Source organism: Setaria viridis, chromosome 5 (genome assembly GCF_005286985.2).
Source record: "Setaria viridis chromosome 5, Setaria_viridis_v4.0, whole genome shotgun sequence".
Classification (NCBI taxonomy): Eukaryota; Viridiplantae; Streptophyta; class Magnoliopsida; order Poales; family Poaceae; genus Setaria; species Setaria viridis.
In genome coordinates, this window is record NC_048267.2 from 1,351,045 (window position 1) to 1,368,197 (window position 17,153).

Sequence of the window (17,153 nt, forward strand, 5' to 3'; positions counted from 1 at the left end):
AAGTTACGTTCCAAAAAAAAAAAGTCAGAAAAGTGCTGGTACGCTCACGCCGCCAGCTCAGCTCGCATCCGACCCATGCTTTCCACGAAGCATGGGCAGGACTGCAGGAGCAGCAGCTGACGCAGAGCAGGGCCCCACTCTCCACTCCACTCTGCTCCTTGTCAGCAGCCGCTGCTCGCACTCGCAGAGTCCCGCACTACTCTTCCTCCCCGTCTCGTGCTTCGCATTGCAACCAATCCAAAACGGCAATAACCCTCCCTCCCAGACTCCCAGTCCCAGAGAAGATCATTCAGCCATCAGCACTTCTTCAGCGGGAGGGAAGACGAGACGAGGCGTAAACGTAACCTCGCCTCCACCACATGGCCTGGGCGCGCCTCGCCTCCCGCTCCCGTCTCCGCCCAGCCGCCTCCTCCGCCGTCGGCCAAGCCCCACGCGCCTCGCCGCCGGCTCCGCCTCCGCCTCCGCAGGCGGGACACGCAAACCGCGCCGCACCGCCCCTCCGGAGGCTCCTCCGTCTCCCTCAACTCCACTCCGCCGCCGCGGCGTCCTCAGCGTCGCACGCGCGGCGGCTCGGCGACGTAAGTCCGCGACGCCCCAGCTCACGTCCTCGGCACTCACTGCGGTTTTGATTTTTGAACTGGGGGCTCTGGAACCGTGCAGCGATGGCAGCGCCTGGGGGTAGCGAGGAGGTGGCTCGCCAGCGACGCATCCGCGGCGGCGGAGGCGGCGGAGCTGGTGGAGGTGCCACTGGCGCAGACTGGGGAAGGCATCGCCGAGTGCGAGCTACTGCGCTGGTTCGTGAACGAGGTGAGCGCGAGGCAGCGTGCATTTTTGGCTGTTGCTCCTTGCTGAATTGCGCCATGGGGAATTGGGTCATACGACTGGATTGTGGAGCTATGCTACCTGTACAAATGGAGGAACGATTTCGTTTGCTAATGGCGACTGATTTTGTTCCCGTGTTCACGTTAATGGGCCATACCCTACAGCATAGTTGAACAATTTAGTTCAACTTACCAGGGAAGGAAATCGTTACAGAATGGGAAGAATTTTGATTTCTTGACATACCCTTTTTGAGTAATTTCATTGGAACCAGGCAACAAGACACGCTACTAACTAGTCTAGGGATGATCACAGGTTCAGTAGCAGCACTGCTTGCATTCTTCCTCACGATATCAATTGGTGCGATAAATAGGATTACTCTTTTAAACTTCCCTCCTGCGATTTAGTGTTATAATAATGTTGTATGATGGTTTCCAGTTGGTCTGTTACTCGAGTACTTGCTGAGTGAGTAGCTGACTTAAACACTGTAGGGAACTCGATTAGTTTTCTACTGGGATTCACGAGCATGTGTCACATTCAACGAGAGGCTTTTAGTAGCTATATAAATGGCCTGTGCTGTCATGCACAGTGTGGATGGCTTCCCAACTGATTTTCTACTGGTGCACATGTTTTGTTATGACTTACAAATTATTCATGTTTTAAATGTAAGCTTCCCTTTCTAAGAGGGGTCTTTGTCACTGCATTAGAAGGCTCATTAAACATTGCTTCAGCATGAATAATGAAAAGAACTACAGTATTAGAAAGAAATATGTATGTCACAAAAAAGTAACTCCAGAACACTATTCTGGGAATGAGGTCCCAAATTCAACTTAGCCTGGCATAGATTGTGTCATAAGCTTTCTTTGTTTACTAATCTTGAATTTTACGATTCCTGCCTTGCAATCTCTGTCTAACTGGAGTGAACTTTGCTGAGTTGTTCATTTTGCAGGGTGACCAAGTAGATGAATTCCAGCCACTCTGTGAAGTACAGAGTGACAAAGCAACTATTGAGATAACAAGTCGTTTCAAGGGAAAAGTACATCAGATTCACTTTGGCCCTGGTGACATAGTGAAGGTAGTTATCAGATTGATTTGTCAGTTTTACTTCTCTAACTTATGTGAAAAAACTTGCTGATATGTTCTACAAACTTAAATGTGTTCTATAGAGATTCTTTCATTCTCAACAGATTGTAAACTCCCTAGGTTGGTTGAACTTATTTTGCTGCAACTTACTAAGTCAATGTGCTCCCTCCAGTTAACATTATTTCAAGGTGCTACTTTGACCACTATTTTCTATTAGAATATAGTTTTAATGTCTCATAAGTGTATGCGATTATGGAAGTGCTTTTCAAGACAAACCTGCATATGATTTTTATGTTTCCTAGTAATTTTTTATAAAACTAGTGATGGTTAAATTTTTCAAAAGTTTGACTGGATGAGCATGAAGAATTTGTGATTGCAGGGAGTATTTCCTCTAACTTAATCTTTTTCCAATAACTTACATAAGTCAATGTATACTTCTTAGGTTGGTGAAACTTTATTGAAAATGATTGTGGGTGACAGCCAAATTGTATCTCCAGATAATATATTTCCATCCGCTGATAAGTCACTTGAAGAAGAGCCTGCAGTTCCTTCAAGTGAAGGCAATATTCCTAGTGGAACTCTCTCTACACCAGCTGTTAGACATCTAGCAAAGCAGTATGGGCTCAACATAAATGAAATCGTTGGAACAGGTAAAGATGGTAGGGTTTTGAAAGAAGATGTGTTGAATTATGCTGTCAGCAAGGGTCTTTACAAAGAACAATCATCATCTTTGGAAGAGAACATTGGTCTAATTGACTTACTGGAGGAAGGGAAATCATTACCTGATGTACCCTTCTATGAAGATAAGAAGATTCTTCTCAGGTACCGCAGAAGTTTTCAAGATGACTACTTTGTTAGAACGCACACATGATCTTAACTTGAGCTTTCCTTTCTGCAGAGGATACCAGAGAGCAATGGTCAAATCAATGAGCCTGGCTGCCAAAGTTCCACATTTTCATTATCTGGAGGAAATAAATTGTGATTCTCTTGTAAAACTGAAGAAAGCATTTCAAAATGAGAATAAAGATAATACTATCAAGCACACTTTCCTTCCGTTCCTCATAAAGTCACTCTCTATGGCACTGAATAAATATCCTATGTTGAACAGCTCTTTCATTGAGGAAACCAATGAAGTTATTTTGAAAGGTATGTAATAAATTTCTTCATTCCGTTCTTTTCCTTTAATCTCGAAGAATGATGCAGAAAAATAGCTTCAGATTCAGAAGTCAGAACTTCAGAAATCCCCCATTGCAAAATTGTTACACACTTACATTTTCCCATTTAGTGAGTCAACTACTACTTTAAGAACTAACAATCTGTAAAAGATAAAATTATACTCTGTAAACACGTACTTCTGTTCCTCGAAAGTTGCTCTTCTCATCATCAAACTTACCACCAAGTTCTCCACTTTTTGTGGCAGGAATGTTGAATTAGTAGGATATCTCATAGCCTTGTGTTTGCTGATTGCAATAGCAATATATAGTTGTTTTCTGCAACAATTCGAACATGAATGATAGCTTAATTTCTATGCAATGTTAATATAACAAGAAATACCAAAGACTGGGTTATGTTTTTAATACTTGTGATGATACATCCTGTGATCAAAATTTCACTGTGAATAATAATGCACATTAACCGTACTAAGACACCATTTTGTATTGACTGTTTTGTGGTGAAGTTGATGACAACTAGTATTTTATTTTCTAGGATCCCACAACATTGGGATAGCAATGGCTACAGCACATGGTTTAGTCGTGCCAAACATCAAGAAAGTGCAGTCACTATCAATATTGGAGGTCAGCAGCAACTTCTTTTTCTCCTTGAATCCATGACAATTTGTGGCTTTGCTCTGTAAATTTCGTCCCTATAATTATGTCGCTAGTTTCAACAAGGTTGAAACATGAACTATAATAAATTTGGGTAGTTTTAGAAGCTGTTTATTCCTTATGCAGAAATGATAAATTCTTGTACCCAAGTTTTTCAAATAAATAAATCTATCTTGTAGCCAAAACTCTGAAGAATACTTCCGTTGAGATAAAATCATTCTGCTGGGTAGTTATTTGCAACCTGTTGAATAGGATACGCATGCTGTTGAGACTAGAGAATTTTAGAACTGTCCAGTAGACTTAGTTGTTTTGTGCTTTGTCTCTCTAAATTTTCACCTGTTTTGCGATTGCATCAGATCACAAAGGAATTGGCGCGATTGCATGAGATGGCATCACACAACAGGCTAAGCGCTGCAGATATTGAAGATGGCACCATAACACTTAGCAACATAGGCGCCATTGGTGGCAAGTTCGGCTCTCCACTTCTGAACCTGCCTGAAGTTGCCATCATTGCCCTCGGGCGCATTCAGAAGCTTCCTCGCTTTGATGATGACGAAAACGTTTACCCTTCATCCATAATCAATGTATGCTTGTTGCAATACGTGTTTCACCAAACCTCTAAGCCTGCATTATTGCATTGGTTTCACTGACCTTGACCCCCCCAATCCATGGCGTACGTGCAGGTTACTGTTGGAGCCGATCACCGAGTTGTTGATGGGGCCACGGTTGCAAGATTCTGTAATGAGTGGAAGGGCCTCGTGGAGGAGCCAGAGCTGCTCTTGCTGCATATGCGATGATCCAGTAAGATACCTGATGCGAGGGATTGCTCAAAATTTCTGAAGATAAGTTGAAATGGAGGCATTCCGGCATCGCAACTTCACACCGAAAGACTATTGCGAATTGCGAGTCACTTGCGTTTGTATACAAATTAATAATCAGCGCAGCTTCTCCCCTGCAAATAGGGATCGCATCCTGTACATGACCGTACACCTTTGCAATAAAGCGGGGGTTATTTTTTTTGTTCAGAGTATAAGATCTTATGTACACACACGCACACTACCTCACGACCACCTCTAAGCAGATTGGAGGCCTAGCCTCACGTAGTCAATAAACACATCCATGTGTGATGTGTGCGTGTATTGGGCCAGTTGGTATGGTATCCCTCTAGCTCCAGGAATATGTATTGGGGCCTGTTGGTATCGCTCTAGCTCCAGGAATTTTGAGAGCTGCTCATTGTCGGGTTCGGAAATTCTAGGATCTGGATACTGGGCTCATTAAAATTATTGGTTAAGTTATTTTACTACTCCCTCAGTTCCTTGTTTTGGCTTCATTTTGTTATGCATTTAGATATACTCTATGTAAAATTCATAGATTTTATTATGCATTTAGATATACCCTATGTCTATATCATAATTTGGAACGGAGGGAGTACTATTTTGGATTAAAACACATATATTTAATCTAGTTTACTTAATGCTACAAATTTCAAATCGGATCTCGAAGCTCCAGATATGCCAAACAAGATCATTTTATTATTTTCAACAAATTCCAAATCCTGCACGGATCTCATAGCTGGACCTATGTCAAACAGATCTAAGTTATTCCTTAAGATAAATTAAGAAATTGCGAGAACTTTCAAACCTCGGTGGATAGGTTTTACAACAAAAGCTATGCTCAATTTGCAATGGATGTTGCTTATGAAATTCTAAGCTGCACGTGTGAAACAAACCAAATTCACCAAAGGAAATTTTGATCCTTGTACCTCTATGTCCTAGGATACTCTGGTTGTCATATACGAATCCTCTTGCAGCATGCCACATTTCTTTGCAATGTTGAAAGCATCTAAACCCCTAATTTGGGTTTCGGTAATTAATGATAACATTTGTGAACTAACAATTTCAATTGAAATATGAGTATAGGTTGGACTTGGAGTTGGATTGAGCTTCAATGGTTGCTATAGTGATAGCTTGGATGATCTAAAAACTAAAAGCTCAAAGCAAAGGTATATAATATGATTTTTCAATTTTATCAGTCAAATAGAGAATGTTATTTGATCAGATTAACAGGCTAAATAGTTGTACTATCAAGAGGGGTCAACAGCCATTACGCTTCTTTGCTAAAAAAAAATTGCATTTGCATGTACATGGATAAGTGGCGTTTGAAAAAGAGAAAATAATCACTTTGAAAATGTTTTTGAAATGGCTAACCGGTCAACAGACTGCCCGGCCTAGAGAGGCGGACAATTATTTGACTTCCAAAATTGAATTTGTTCATTCTCTAAAAAAAATCGAATTTGTTCTGTCGAGTTGGAACTTGTGAGGCGGATAGTCCGCCATTATGCTTTTTTTATTTTGGATAGAATCGTTGCTTCTCCAAGCTGCACGAAAGGGTTTACGACAGACAGTCGGCTAGTTGGGGCGAGCAGTCCGCCGGCTAATATCTTGGATCGGACAAAAACTTGGTTGTTTCTAGTGGTGCCAAAACTTATATGGCGGACTGTCGGGCACGCAGGGGTGGACAGTTCCGTCGGCTAACTTTGGGAGCTGGACAAAAACTTGAAATTTTCATGTAGGATGTCTCTTTGAACAGCGGAAAGTCCGATCGTGTTGGACGGACAGTTCTCTGGTCACTTTTCATCTCGAGCACCATCTGTAGAGTTTCTGAGTAAATATTTTTTTTAGTGCAAACAGTCCGGTTCACTTGAGGTAGATATATAGTCCGCCAACGCTGAAACACAGCCGACTCTAACAACATTTATTGCGAAAATAGTCGTTGGATTTGAATGGCGGACAATCCGTGAAAACTTTGTTTAGATTTCTGTTTCATCTCCTAACTCAGATGGATTTAGTTTTGTACTCAGTTTGGGCGTGGAGCTTGTGATTTGGAATAGGATCTACTCAAGTGTCATGTGTAGCTGCAAATACAGATGGGTTCTGGATGAACAAATATGTCTGTACTGCCATGGATACTAGATTACTAGGCAGACCCTCACGTTATGTTCTAAAAGAGGTGCGTTGAGATTCCGTGATCTAAAATTGCATCATTCACTTTAGTTGCGCGTCAGTTGATTCATCTCATGTAGAGTACTTTCTTTATGCAGAAGTCGCAGCGCCTGGGCGGTGACTGTCGTTGTTCTGGTGCGCGGTTGGAGTTGTTGCGAGGATATCTCAGTTAGTTCAGGATTGAGAGGAACGAGCCTTGCAAGTTGATCGATTAGTTTTGATTTCATTCTATAATTAGAGCATTAAGATGTATCTGATGTACGAGGAGCATATGAATCTTGAAGTGTAACAATGAAATAAAATTTGTCCTTGAATTTTGATCCCTACTTTCTAAATATGAGCTCCAGAATAAACATGCGTGGAAGAAAAAATATTATAAAAATAATGTGCAAGGGATATAATAATAATGAAAATAAATATATACCAATTTTTTCCCTACTGATCGGAACGGCAAAATGGTGGTAGGGGAGTATCTTTACAGCTAGGATAGGAGTTGCCATATCAGATGCTTTCCCTACCGATTAAATTCCTAAGGAAAGATTGATTCCCCATGGTTTCAGGATCACCCGTAGGGACTTTCATCTTTCCCGTTGAATTCCTCCCGAGGAATCTTTCCCTACGAAATATTTGTAGGGAACATGTTTCCCTACCGTTTTTCAGCATTTCCCTAGGATTTCAGGCTTTAGGGAGTTCCAGTAAACCCTCACTTAGGTAGTTCTACTTATGTTACTAATTAAATTTATTTAGTATTATAATTTAGTTGAAACGTCTATTCAACCTCTCTAGTCGGTATAGTCGGTATCCTAAATCCTACAAATATCAAATAATGCAAAACTCTCAATAGACTTTTTTATGATGATTTGAATCCATTCAGAACTAGATCAAACTTGCTATTCTCACCTCAAATTCAATTAAGAAACTAGAGCATGAAGCATTTGTGAGTTGGATTTTATGTGCCTTTCATTTGGAGTTTTGGTGAAGTTTGAATTTGATTCAAATGCAAATTCTAACTAATTTTATATATATATATATATAGCCTAACCTAACCTTAGCCAAAACTTGACCAAATTAAAGCCCAACCCACCGTGCATGGTTGTTCTGGAAGGAGAGAATAAAGATAACCACACCATATTGACTTTGGTGCTCCAAGAATTTGGACAAAATACTGAGGCAAAATATATATGACATATCTATAGCCCAAGGTACTAAGGTGGCAGGGGCAGAGTTGGGCCGGCCCAACACCTAGAGCCTCTCCATGGGCTGATTTCGCTGGCTGGACCGGACCTTCTTACAAGAATTTGCTACAGTGTGGAAATGGTGGGCCGACGTCTAGGGCCACGGCCCTAGTGGTCCTAGGCCTTCCCCCGTCCCTGTAAGGTGGAGCTTAGGGTCAACTTTATTTCTGCTGTCATGCTGATTCTCATATGTTCATGTGTTTATGCAATTGAGAGAATTATGAATGGATTCAACTTGATTGCTATGCCGTATTTCACGACCATAGACTTGGGATTTACTCAAAGTGACTCAAATACCACGAACAAGTTCATGGTTTTCCCGAATGATTGCTACAAAAAGTAGCCCAATGAAGCAGTTACTTTTGATGCATCCCACATAATTATTTTTGGTCTTTATCATAGCAATAGGCGTTCAACTCGGTGGAGAGATTCTGGTAGAAAAGGTCGTAGCACAATGGCTTAACCTTAACATTATGTGCGCAGCCACACAAATCGCTTTGAGGCCAAGCATATGGAGAGTAGTGCATACACAGCACAAGGTGTGTGTCTCTCTCTCTCTGCAAACTTTGCTTTTGTAGCTTATAAATTGTATCTATAGTCAGGTTGATCCTAATCCCTAATAGATTTGTGAACTCAATTGCAAATGGAAATTCTTTCGATGGCAAACGGTGGAATTTATCAGACATGAAAAAGTATAGACAAATTAGCCATGGAATTTGTATTGATGGGATGATGGAGAGAGGGAGCGGATTAATTATGAATTAATCTCTCTAGTATCCCAAGAAATTTTCTGAGTTACTCTCGGATGACCTCAGATATGATATAGAAATCCGTCGCTGATATAGTATGCGACCTCTGGTACTCATTGGTTGCCACCCTAGTAGGGAGAAGATAATTAATGGTTAGCATCCACGTCAAGTTGCTACACGCCAGTACTACAGCTACATAGTACTATAAGAGAACGAAGAAGCCAAGATCTTCCCCAACCAGTCCGGCAGTCCACGCCTCCTCTGCTGCCCCCCTCCTATTTGGCTGGAGGATGGAGCGGCGGGACTTGCTCTCGGCGACCGTCCTGGCCGTCCTCCTGGCCACCGGCATCGCCGCCACCACGGCCGCGAAAACGGCCACCTCCCAGCGGCACAAGCCGCGGCGGCCGGTGCCGGCGGCCGTCTCGTCGTGCGACGTGTACAATAAGGGCAGCTGGGTGGCGGACGAGTCGTACCCGCTGTACGACGCGGCGAGCTGCCCCTTCGTCCGCAAGGAGTTCGACTGCCGCCGCATGGGCCGCCCCGACACGACGTACCTCAAGTACCGGTGGCAGCCCACCCCGCCCTGCTCCCTCCCAAGGTTTGTTTGTCGATCACAATGGCGATCGCTAGTTTGCCGGCGTAGCGTTTGAGCTCATTTCGTTGCTTCTTCCTTTGGCTGTATTAGGTTCGACGGGCTGAAGCTTCTGAGCACGTGGCGCGGGAAGACGGTGGCGTTCGTGGGCGACTCGCTGGTGGTGAACCAGTACGAGTCGCTGCTGTGCATGCTCCACGCCGCCGCGCCGGGCGCCCGGACCAACGCGTCGTGGGCGTCCGGGGAGAGCCCCTCGATCACCGTCCGTTTCGAGGTGCGTATACGATCGCACCTTGATTCTCTAATTTTCATCATGGGTTGTGGTGATCACTTGACGACAGCGCGCACGAGCTTCGGTGTCGGTACGGTGGGTCGGCGGCCGAGCGTGGGGGTGGGACGGTGCCCTACTGCCCTTCTTCCTCTTGATTTCCGCTAGGTCTCGTAGGCGGCGCAGGAGCGGTAGTCCATTGCCTCGATCCTCCGCAGGCACAGACGACAACCTGGCTGGCCGAGCATCAGCTTCAACAAGATTGATGGCACCGGGCACCAACCTCGCATGCGTCGTCCTCGATAGACTAAGGTAGTTAGTTCAAGTGTCAAGTGATCAGCGTCTGCAGGTGTTGATGGGGAAGGGAATGAGGGGGGTGGCCTATGCTGATCATGGTGCGCATCGTCATCTGTCAAGAGCATGCGCTTAGCTTGCCGCGCATTTCCAAAGTCAACATGGAAAACCTGTCGCCGCAAGTTTGGGATCTGCCACCTGCACTGCACCCCAAGAGCAAGAGGCGGGTCTACGGCTCACATGCGTGACAATTGACATGCATGCATGTTCGTGGCACATGGTGCTACACTGCTACGCATTCTAAATTGTGTTCGTGTCAGGTCGTGAGAGGTGCCGTAGAATTTGAGAGTATTTTTCTTCCCGTCTGTTCTTTTTTCCCGGGAATCACTTTTCCTGTGTGTTTTGATAAGAGGAAGTGAGATGAAACTAGTGGTTTGACCTAAACCATGCATGTAACATGTTTCGATGGGAAATGGGAGAAACGAGCACCATTACATACGCTGGGGAAAACCAAATCCTGTGTTGGTTAACCGATGCCACGGCAAGCACCCATCCGGTCAGTGCAGGGCCTATGGGAAAGAGTCTTCGAATCTAGAAAAGCCACATTATTTAGCTTTAATGGACACCCAGAAAAGGATTCACGGCAACGGAATAATGTGCTTCCATTTTCATAGTACAAAAGATCATGGTACTCATCAAAATCATCAAAATAATGTGCTTCTATTTCTCGTCCTACCAGCCGCATGTCATCCTCAAGTTTGGTCCCCATGTCTCTCGGAGCCATGCTTAAACGACGTACATTAGTTTACAAATATGCTACTTCCTCGATTTCAAATTTTACGTCCCACATAATGTATAGATCTCACTATACATTATGGACATAAAGGGAGAGATGGGTGAAGGTGAGCTGTTTGATTCCAATCCAACTGTGCCAAATTAAAATGAATTAATGACGCGATACATGCAGGACTACGGTGTGACTCTGGTGTACTACTTGTCGCATTACCTGGTCGACCTCGTCCACGACAAGGCCGGGCGCATCGCCCTCAAGCTCGACACGGTGGACGAAGGCCGCAAGTGGCTCGGCGCCGACGTGCTCGTCTTCGGCTCCTGGCGTTGGTGGGCGCGCAAGAGGTGAGAGCTCAGTGATCGTCGTCTCTCCCGGTGACCTGCCTCAAGACCAAAACGGCCCTGTTCTTTGACTCGGCTGGCTGCGTTTCTGAACTCGCACTTGGTGTCTGTGTGTATTTTTTGCTGCATGCAGCTGGGACTACATCCAGGATGGCAACACGGTCGTGCAGGACATGGATCGGACCCAGGCCTTCACCAAGGGCCTGCAAACCTGGGCCAGATGGGTCGACGCCAACCTCCTCCAGGCCAGCACCAAAGTCTTCTTCCAGGGATACTCTCCCAATCACCTCAAGTAACAATCTTCCAAGCACTTGCAGACTGCGATCGAGCCCTTGTGCCATGCGCTAACAAGGTGACAATGCAACTGTGCAGCGGCCAGGAATGGGGGGCGCCTTGGGGCAAGACGTGCGTGGGGGAGACGATGCCGGTGAACAACACCGCGGCATACCACGGCCAACCCAACCCGCAGGACGCGATCGTGAGGAGAGTCCTGGCCGGCATGGCGAAGCCGGTGCACCTGCTGGACATCACCTTCATGTCGCAGCTGAGGAAGGACGGCCACACTACCAAGTACAACGGGGACATCCAAGGTAGGGACTGCACCCACTGGTGCGTCGCCGGTGTACCTGACACCTGGAACACAGTCTTCTACTCTGTTCTTGCCGCCGGGAATTCACTACGGTATTGAGCTAGCATGTGCAGTTGGATGATGAAAGGAAAACATGTATCGGACTCATTTATTTGTTGAGTTTAGAATAATATTAATTTATTGGGGTCAAAGGATTTTTCAGCTTAAAGGTTATGCGACAGACAGTGATGTGCAACAATGCAAGATAGTGTAATTGTCAACCTAGGATAATCGTGTAAATGTAAGCCGTTTATATATTGATACTGCATTCTTTGTCACATATATGTTGCATTAGATGTGAAGTATAAGGATATGTAGTGATCCAGAAGAGCAGCTAAGAGCATCTCCAGCAGATCCCCTTCCCGCTTTCTCCTTTCCTTTTTTTTAGCCACAAAAGGAATTTAGTGGAAAAAAACCAACTCCAACATATCCTCTTTCCGTTTCCCTTTCCACTTTATTTTTCTGAATCCCCTTTCATCACTCCCTCTCCCTTCACCCATCTCCCTTTCCTTCTTCCTATTCCTCTCCAGCTGCACGATCTACAACCCGCGAGAAAGACCTGGCCGTCCGATCCATCCATTGGCGAGGCACCATCGCCGGCCACCCCCGCCGTCGCCTGTATGCCCCCATGCTCCACCTGTGCGCTGCCGGGGCCGCCACCCATACGCCTCGGGCGCCGCCGGGGGCCGCAGCGGGGGCGCCATGGCTGCTGCCCGTACGCCGCCGTAGGCCGCGGCTGGGCGCCGCCGGGGGATGCAGCGGGAGCCGCAGCGTGGACCGGCCCCTGCCCAGGCGCTGCTCACGTGCCCTGGCACCCCTGCCCTGGCTACTGGGAGGAGAGGCGTGAGGAGAGAGGGGAGAGGAGAACGGAGGAGGAGGAAGATCGAATTTCTTAATGACGCGTGGGTCCCACATGTCAGGTGGATAGATAGGGGAAAGGGGGTCTGCTGTAGCACTCACCTAAAATGCAAAAATTGTGAAAGGGGATTCCTGAGAAAGGCAAAAGTGAAAGATCAATCTGCTGGAGATGCTTTAAGGTGCTCTGATGGTTATGTTCACATAATGCTAATTTTTTTCATCTATATTCACTACTGCAGAAAATGTTATCACCAACAGGTCATCACTACCGGTTTGTGAGTAGATAGACATAGTGGATGTTGGAACCGGCCGTCGGTTGGTGCTTGGAACGGGTGGTGATATACATTTTCACTGGTTCGTAATACGACCTTGCAGTGAAAATGGACCTGGCGATAAAATCTAGCATTTCATCTTCCCCATTCAAACACTGGAACAAGACATGGCCATCGTGTTTTCACAAGGAAAAAAGAGAAAGATATGTCCATTGTTTCATAGGTGTTAGGGATGCAAGTTTACTCTTTACTAGGTCATTAAATTGATCCAAAACTAAAAATAAACAAGTCCAGATTTCAGAGCAAAAGTCAAATTACAGTCCACCAAGAGGTGCCGCTAATTTATATGAAAGGTGCCAAATTTTGTTACCAAGTTACCATTTTTAGGTAGCTATGCATCAAAATTCGTAATATAATTTTGGTGTCTCACACTACTATCTCTTGACCTCAATTAATAATCACTGCATCCTGGTGACGCAAAATCTGGACTTCTGGACTTCAAGACCCCGCTTGATGAAGTGAGGGAAGATTACAGTCTCATTGAAATAAGTCTCCAATGGGTAGGCATTGCCAAAGGCAGATCTCTGATGGATGATGCCTTGTTGTTGCAGAAGCTTGACGGCAACAAGCACATTGATGTCCTCCTCGGTCATCGTTAGTCGCTTCCACGCGCATACAGCGTTGGGTAGTGCGGTCTGATCAGTGCGGCCATACTTGGGCGTCGGTAGTTGGAGCTCTTTCTTCTTGCCAGTCTTCTTCTTCTCACCATCGGTCAGTTTGGCTGCAGCAGCTTTCCTCCCCATTCTTGATATTACGAGTGTTTTCTCTCGCATACGCTCGGGGGCTGGAGGTGGAGAAGGATGGTGGCGCTAGCGCTAGGAAATCAGGTAGTGGCGGTGGCACTAGGGCTACAATGTGGAAGATGAAGGGGTAAATGGCAAGGGTGAAACAATAGGGCTATTACCTCCGTTATTTATAACAGCAGCGTAGTAAAAACTGGGCAACAAATCTTTTGCGATTTAAAGGATTTTTGAAAAAATCAGCATCTGGTTGATGGTTACCTTTATTTTGGGAAGAGATAAGAATATTTCAACAGATGGTATTGTTGACCAAGTTTGACCCTTATGCCCACCAAACTAGTCGGTTAAAGGCTCGGGAGCTATGTGCCATGTGTCCATCGATAAAAAAAAACTTCTCTGAATTTTAAGAGGAAAGTGGAACAAATTACAGATTGACCCTCAGCTTGATTCTTCGATTCAACCTAAGACTCGAGAGCTACTCTGTATGGAGTGCGATTTTTCATCGCACTTCCATATAAAATTCAAGGTTGAAGACCACAAGTTCAAGATAAAAGGGGCTTGAGCACATTCTAACCTCATAGTAGTTTTGGAGCACCTTTGAAGAATCAACCAGATGAAGTACTCAAAGAGCACCAAAAGTAGTCGTTGAAGATCTACAAAAGTACTTGGAATTGCTGCATTCGACTAAAAAGTACTCGAGAGGCTTGTCGTACATACATCTATGGGCCCACCAAGGTTTGGACAGTCCCAAATATGAAATTGGACATCGAGACACATCTGACATGGAGACCATGACACAGGACGGCGTAGTCTACATGGAAAGATAAGAACTAGTCAAGCATCAGAAAAGTACTCTTTGTAGTAGCTTAGTTGTATCCGGCTAGTGTTCTTGTAACTAACCGACCTGTAACCCTGCCCCCGGGTATATAAGGTAAGGTAGGGACCCCCTCCAAAGCAATTCAATACAACTAACATAGGGTATTACACTATTAAGCGGCCCGAACCTATCTAAATTGTGTGTCTGCATTTACCTTTGAGTTCCTTAATCTCGATGAGCCTTGCCAACTAAAACACTACTTCAAGAACCCCTTCGGTAGGTTGCCGGATCTAAACACCGACACTATAAAAATATACATTTACGATACCATAATTATTTCAGATTGTTAACATCTTGCCGTAGAATAAATTAGCAACAAAATGGTGTTGTATAGTTTTAACAAAACATGTCACTGCTTTTATTTCCTTGAACCCTATGATTTCCCTTGCTGCTTTTCTTTATAACCCACACGTGTGAAACATCAAGTTTATGGAGTACAATATGTCGACGATATTAGTTGGCTATTGGCTATAATTTGATTCGTAGGGAACCGGTCCGTCTGAACAAGGGGCTATCAAGCATAGCACACAGGACGTACGCTATGAGATCTAACGGCTCGGTTGGGTGTGCTTGCGTTACGTGAGCGTATGCGTCTCTAATGTATGTCTCATATTTTTTTTAAAAAAGAAATTGAACAGTAATATAAGTATTGTACGGTAAATATCTTTTTTTTGAAGAAAATGTACGGTAAATATCCCAGGTGGTAGCTGCATCTAGATACTTTTGAGCAGAAGATGCCAAGTTCGTCTTCTGTTCTTGGTCTCACCGGCAGACGGAGTGGTAGGTGAGAGGACACGGGCCTCTTTGGTCGGGTTTCTGCGTGCGCCGCCGGCCCAGAAACCAGCGGCTGCCCCCTGAAATCCCCCAGCCCATGGTAAAACGCCTTGGCCTGCACTCCAAGCAACAACCGCGCGAGCGAAAACGTGCTAGATACCGTGTACGACCGCTCACCGGCGATACCGGTACGACACGGCCACCAAAACAGCGGGCGCGAACCGGGCGGCGCCTCGGTCCGCGCGCTGCCAACGTCGTTGCGGCCTACGCGTACGCGGCATCTCCGGCCACATCTGCCGTTGAGCTCCGATCGTACGCCCCGGGAAACGACTAGCCTAGCCTCTTCCGACTTCCGTGCCGCCTACCTGGTCGGAGCTCTTTTCTGTTTGAATTTTTCTTGGCTGCGCAGACTGGAGAGTGCAGAGTGCTTTTCTTTTCTGAAGATCGGAGTTCCGCGATTGCAATGAACAACGGCGACGAGGCGACAGATGTACAATTGATCTTTCAAATGCTTGGCAGCTGCAATTCAACAATTTTGTACTGTCCACGTAAAAGCAACTTGATCACAGCGATGAGTACCATAATTAGCAACACGAGAACGAATCCTACGCAGAGAGTTGCAGAAGAGCACAGAACAGAGAGGAAACTGCAAGTCTTGATTACACGGAACACTTGGGGAGTTACAGGCACAGTGACAAATAAAACAATTGGTGGGTTCAACGACACAAGAGACAAGGAGCTCGGCATCAGTCACTCACGGTGACTAGCACGAGCAGGAAAAATTTTCACAGAATTTACTGAAACAGCACGACACGGGTTCACTATTATTCAGTAAAGAGCGACAGCGACGCCGGGTAGTAGGTGTAGTCCTCGAAGCTCCACAGCCCGGTGGGCACGGCCGCCTGCGGTTCCTCGACGGCGACCGGTGCAGCCGCTGCGGCCGCGCTCCCGCCCTCCATGTACGGGATGCCGAGGAAGTTCATGTAGTTCTCGTAGGCCATCAGCTCCTCGGACAGCTCCTTGACCTCTTCGGACACCCCTGCCTCCGTCTTGGGGGGCGGGAGCACGGCCGGGGCCTGGGCGGCGGTGGCGGGCGGCGCCGCCCTCGCCCCCACCGCTGATGCGACGACCGGGGATGACGAGGTGTCGTTGGGGAAGTTGACCTTGGCCTTGGCGCCCCTGATGCGCCTGGCGGCGCGGTCGTAGGCGCGCGCGGCGGCCTCAGCTGTGGGGTAGGTGCCGAGCCAGACGCGGACGCCCTTCACGGGGTCGCGGATCTCCGCCGCCCACTTGCCCCACGGCCGCTGCCGGATGCCGCGGTACTGGTTCTTGCGCCCCCGCTTGGCGCGCGGCGCTGCACGGTGAGCATCGGGCGTCAGGCCACACCGATCACCGGAGGAAACCAAGAAATAGAGCAAAGGAAGAAAAGGGAGCTGAGCGGGTACCTCTCTCGTCGGAGGCGCGTGGGGCGTGGGAGTCCTCGGCGTCGGCTTCGGAGTCGTCAGGCCAGAAGTCGGCGGCGGACACCCGGCGCCGGGCCGGGATGTAGTCGAAGATGATGGCACCGCCGCACATGGATTCCTCGAGTAACTTGGGAGGGGGAAGGGGAAAGGTTCTTGGTGGAGTGCTTGGGGGTCGGAGTGGAGTGGAAACAAGGGGAGTCAGCGGCTGTGTTTTCTGCGGACGTTGGATTGGGTTCGGCGGTATGAGACGGCCGACGGTGTATTTATACAGCTTGGAGTTGTGGGCGCGGTGAGCTGGGACAAGGCTGGAACTGCAAGTGCGAGGCAGGTCCCCCAAAGGCAAAGCTGGACCGCGCTCTTCGAGCTGACCGCCTTCCTCAAGGTAGTCAGGGAGTTCAGGAACAGGTCAGGTTATCAGCAATACTGCCTCCAAACTGCAACTTGCAGGAAATGCAGCGTGTCCTCACCACTCTCTGGTTCCT

General features: G+C 46.6%; 3 protein-coding genes across 3 annotated transcripts; 2 read left to right on the forward strand and 1 right to left on the reverse strand.

The window, feature by feature from the left end:
- The first annotated feature begins 218 nt into the window (after window positions 1–218).
- LOC117857825 (lipoamide acyltransferase component of branched-chain alpha-keto acid dehydrogenase complex, mitochondrial) lies at window positions 219–4,753 on the forward strand. The gene is made up of 8 exons (XM_034740698.2): window positions 219–578; window positions 661–807; window positions 1,769–1,894; window positions 2,345–2,724; window positions 2,801–3,048; window positions 3,610–3,698; window positions 4,085–4,312; window positions 4,412–4,753. The coding sequence occupies exons 1-8, from the start codon at window positions 360–362 to the stop codon at window positions 4,523–4,525; spliced, it is 1,551 nt and encodes a 516-aa protein (XP_034596589.1). The 5' UTR covers window positions 219–359; the 3' UTR covers window positions 4,526–4,753.
- A 4,207-nt stretch (window positions 4,754–8,960) lies between these two features.
- LOC117858274 (protein trichome birefringence-like 38) lies at window positions 8,961–11,905 on the forward strand. Its single transcript, XM_034741313.2, has 5 exons — window positions 8,961–9,312; window positions 9,400–9,580; window positions 10,836–11,002; window positions 11,133–11,291; window positions 11,372–11,905. Exons 1-5 carry the CDS (start codon window positions 9,005–9,007, stop codon window positions 11,685–11,687), a joined length of 1,131 nt encoding a protein of 376 aa, XP_034597204.1. The 5' UTR covers window positions 8,961–9,004; the 3' UTR covers window positions 11,688–11,905.
- Window positions 11,906–15,845: 3,940 nt separating this feature from the next.
- LOC117855428 (ethylene-responsive transcription factor ERF071) lies at window positions 15,846–17,023 on the reverse strand. Its single transcript, XM_034737780.2, has 2 exons — window positions 16,654–17,023; window positions 15,846–16,562 (listed from the first exon to the last, which is right to left on the reverse strand). The coding sequence occupies exons 1-2, from the start codon at window positions 16,781–16,783 to the stop codon at window positions 16,033–16,035; spliced, it is 660 nt and encodes a 219-aa protein (XP_034593671.1). The 5' UTR covers window positions 16,784–17,023; the 3' UTR covers window positions 15,846–16,032.
- Between the last annotated feature and the right edge of the window lie 130 nt (window positions 17,024–17,153).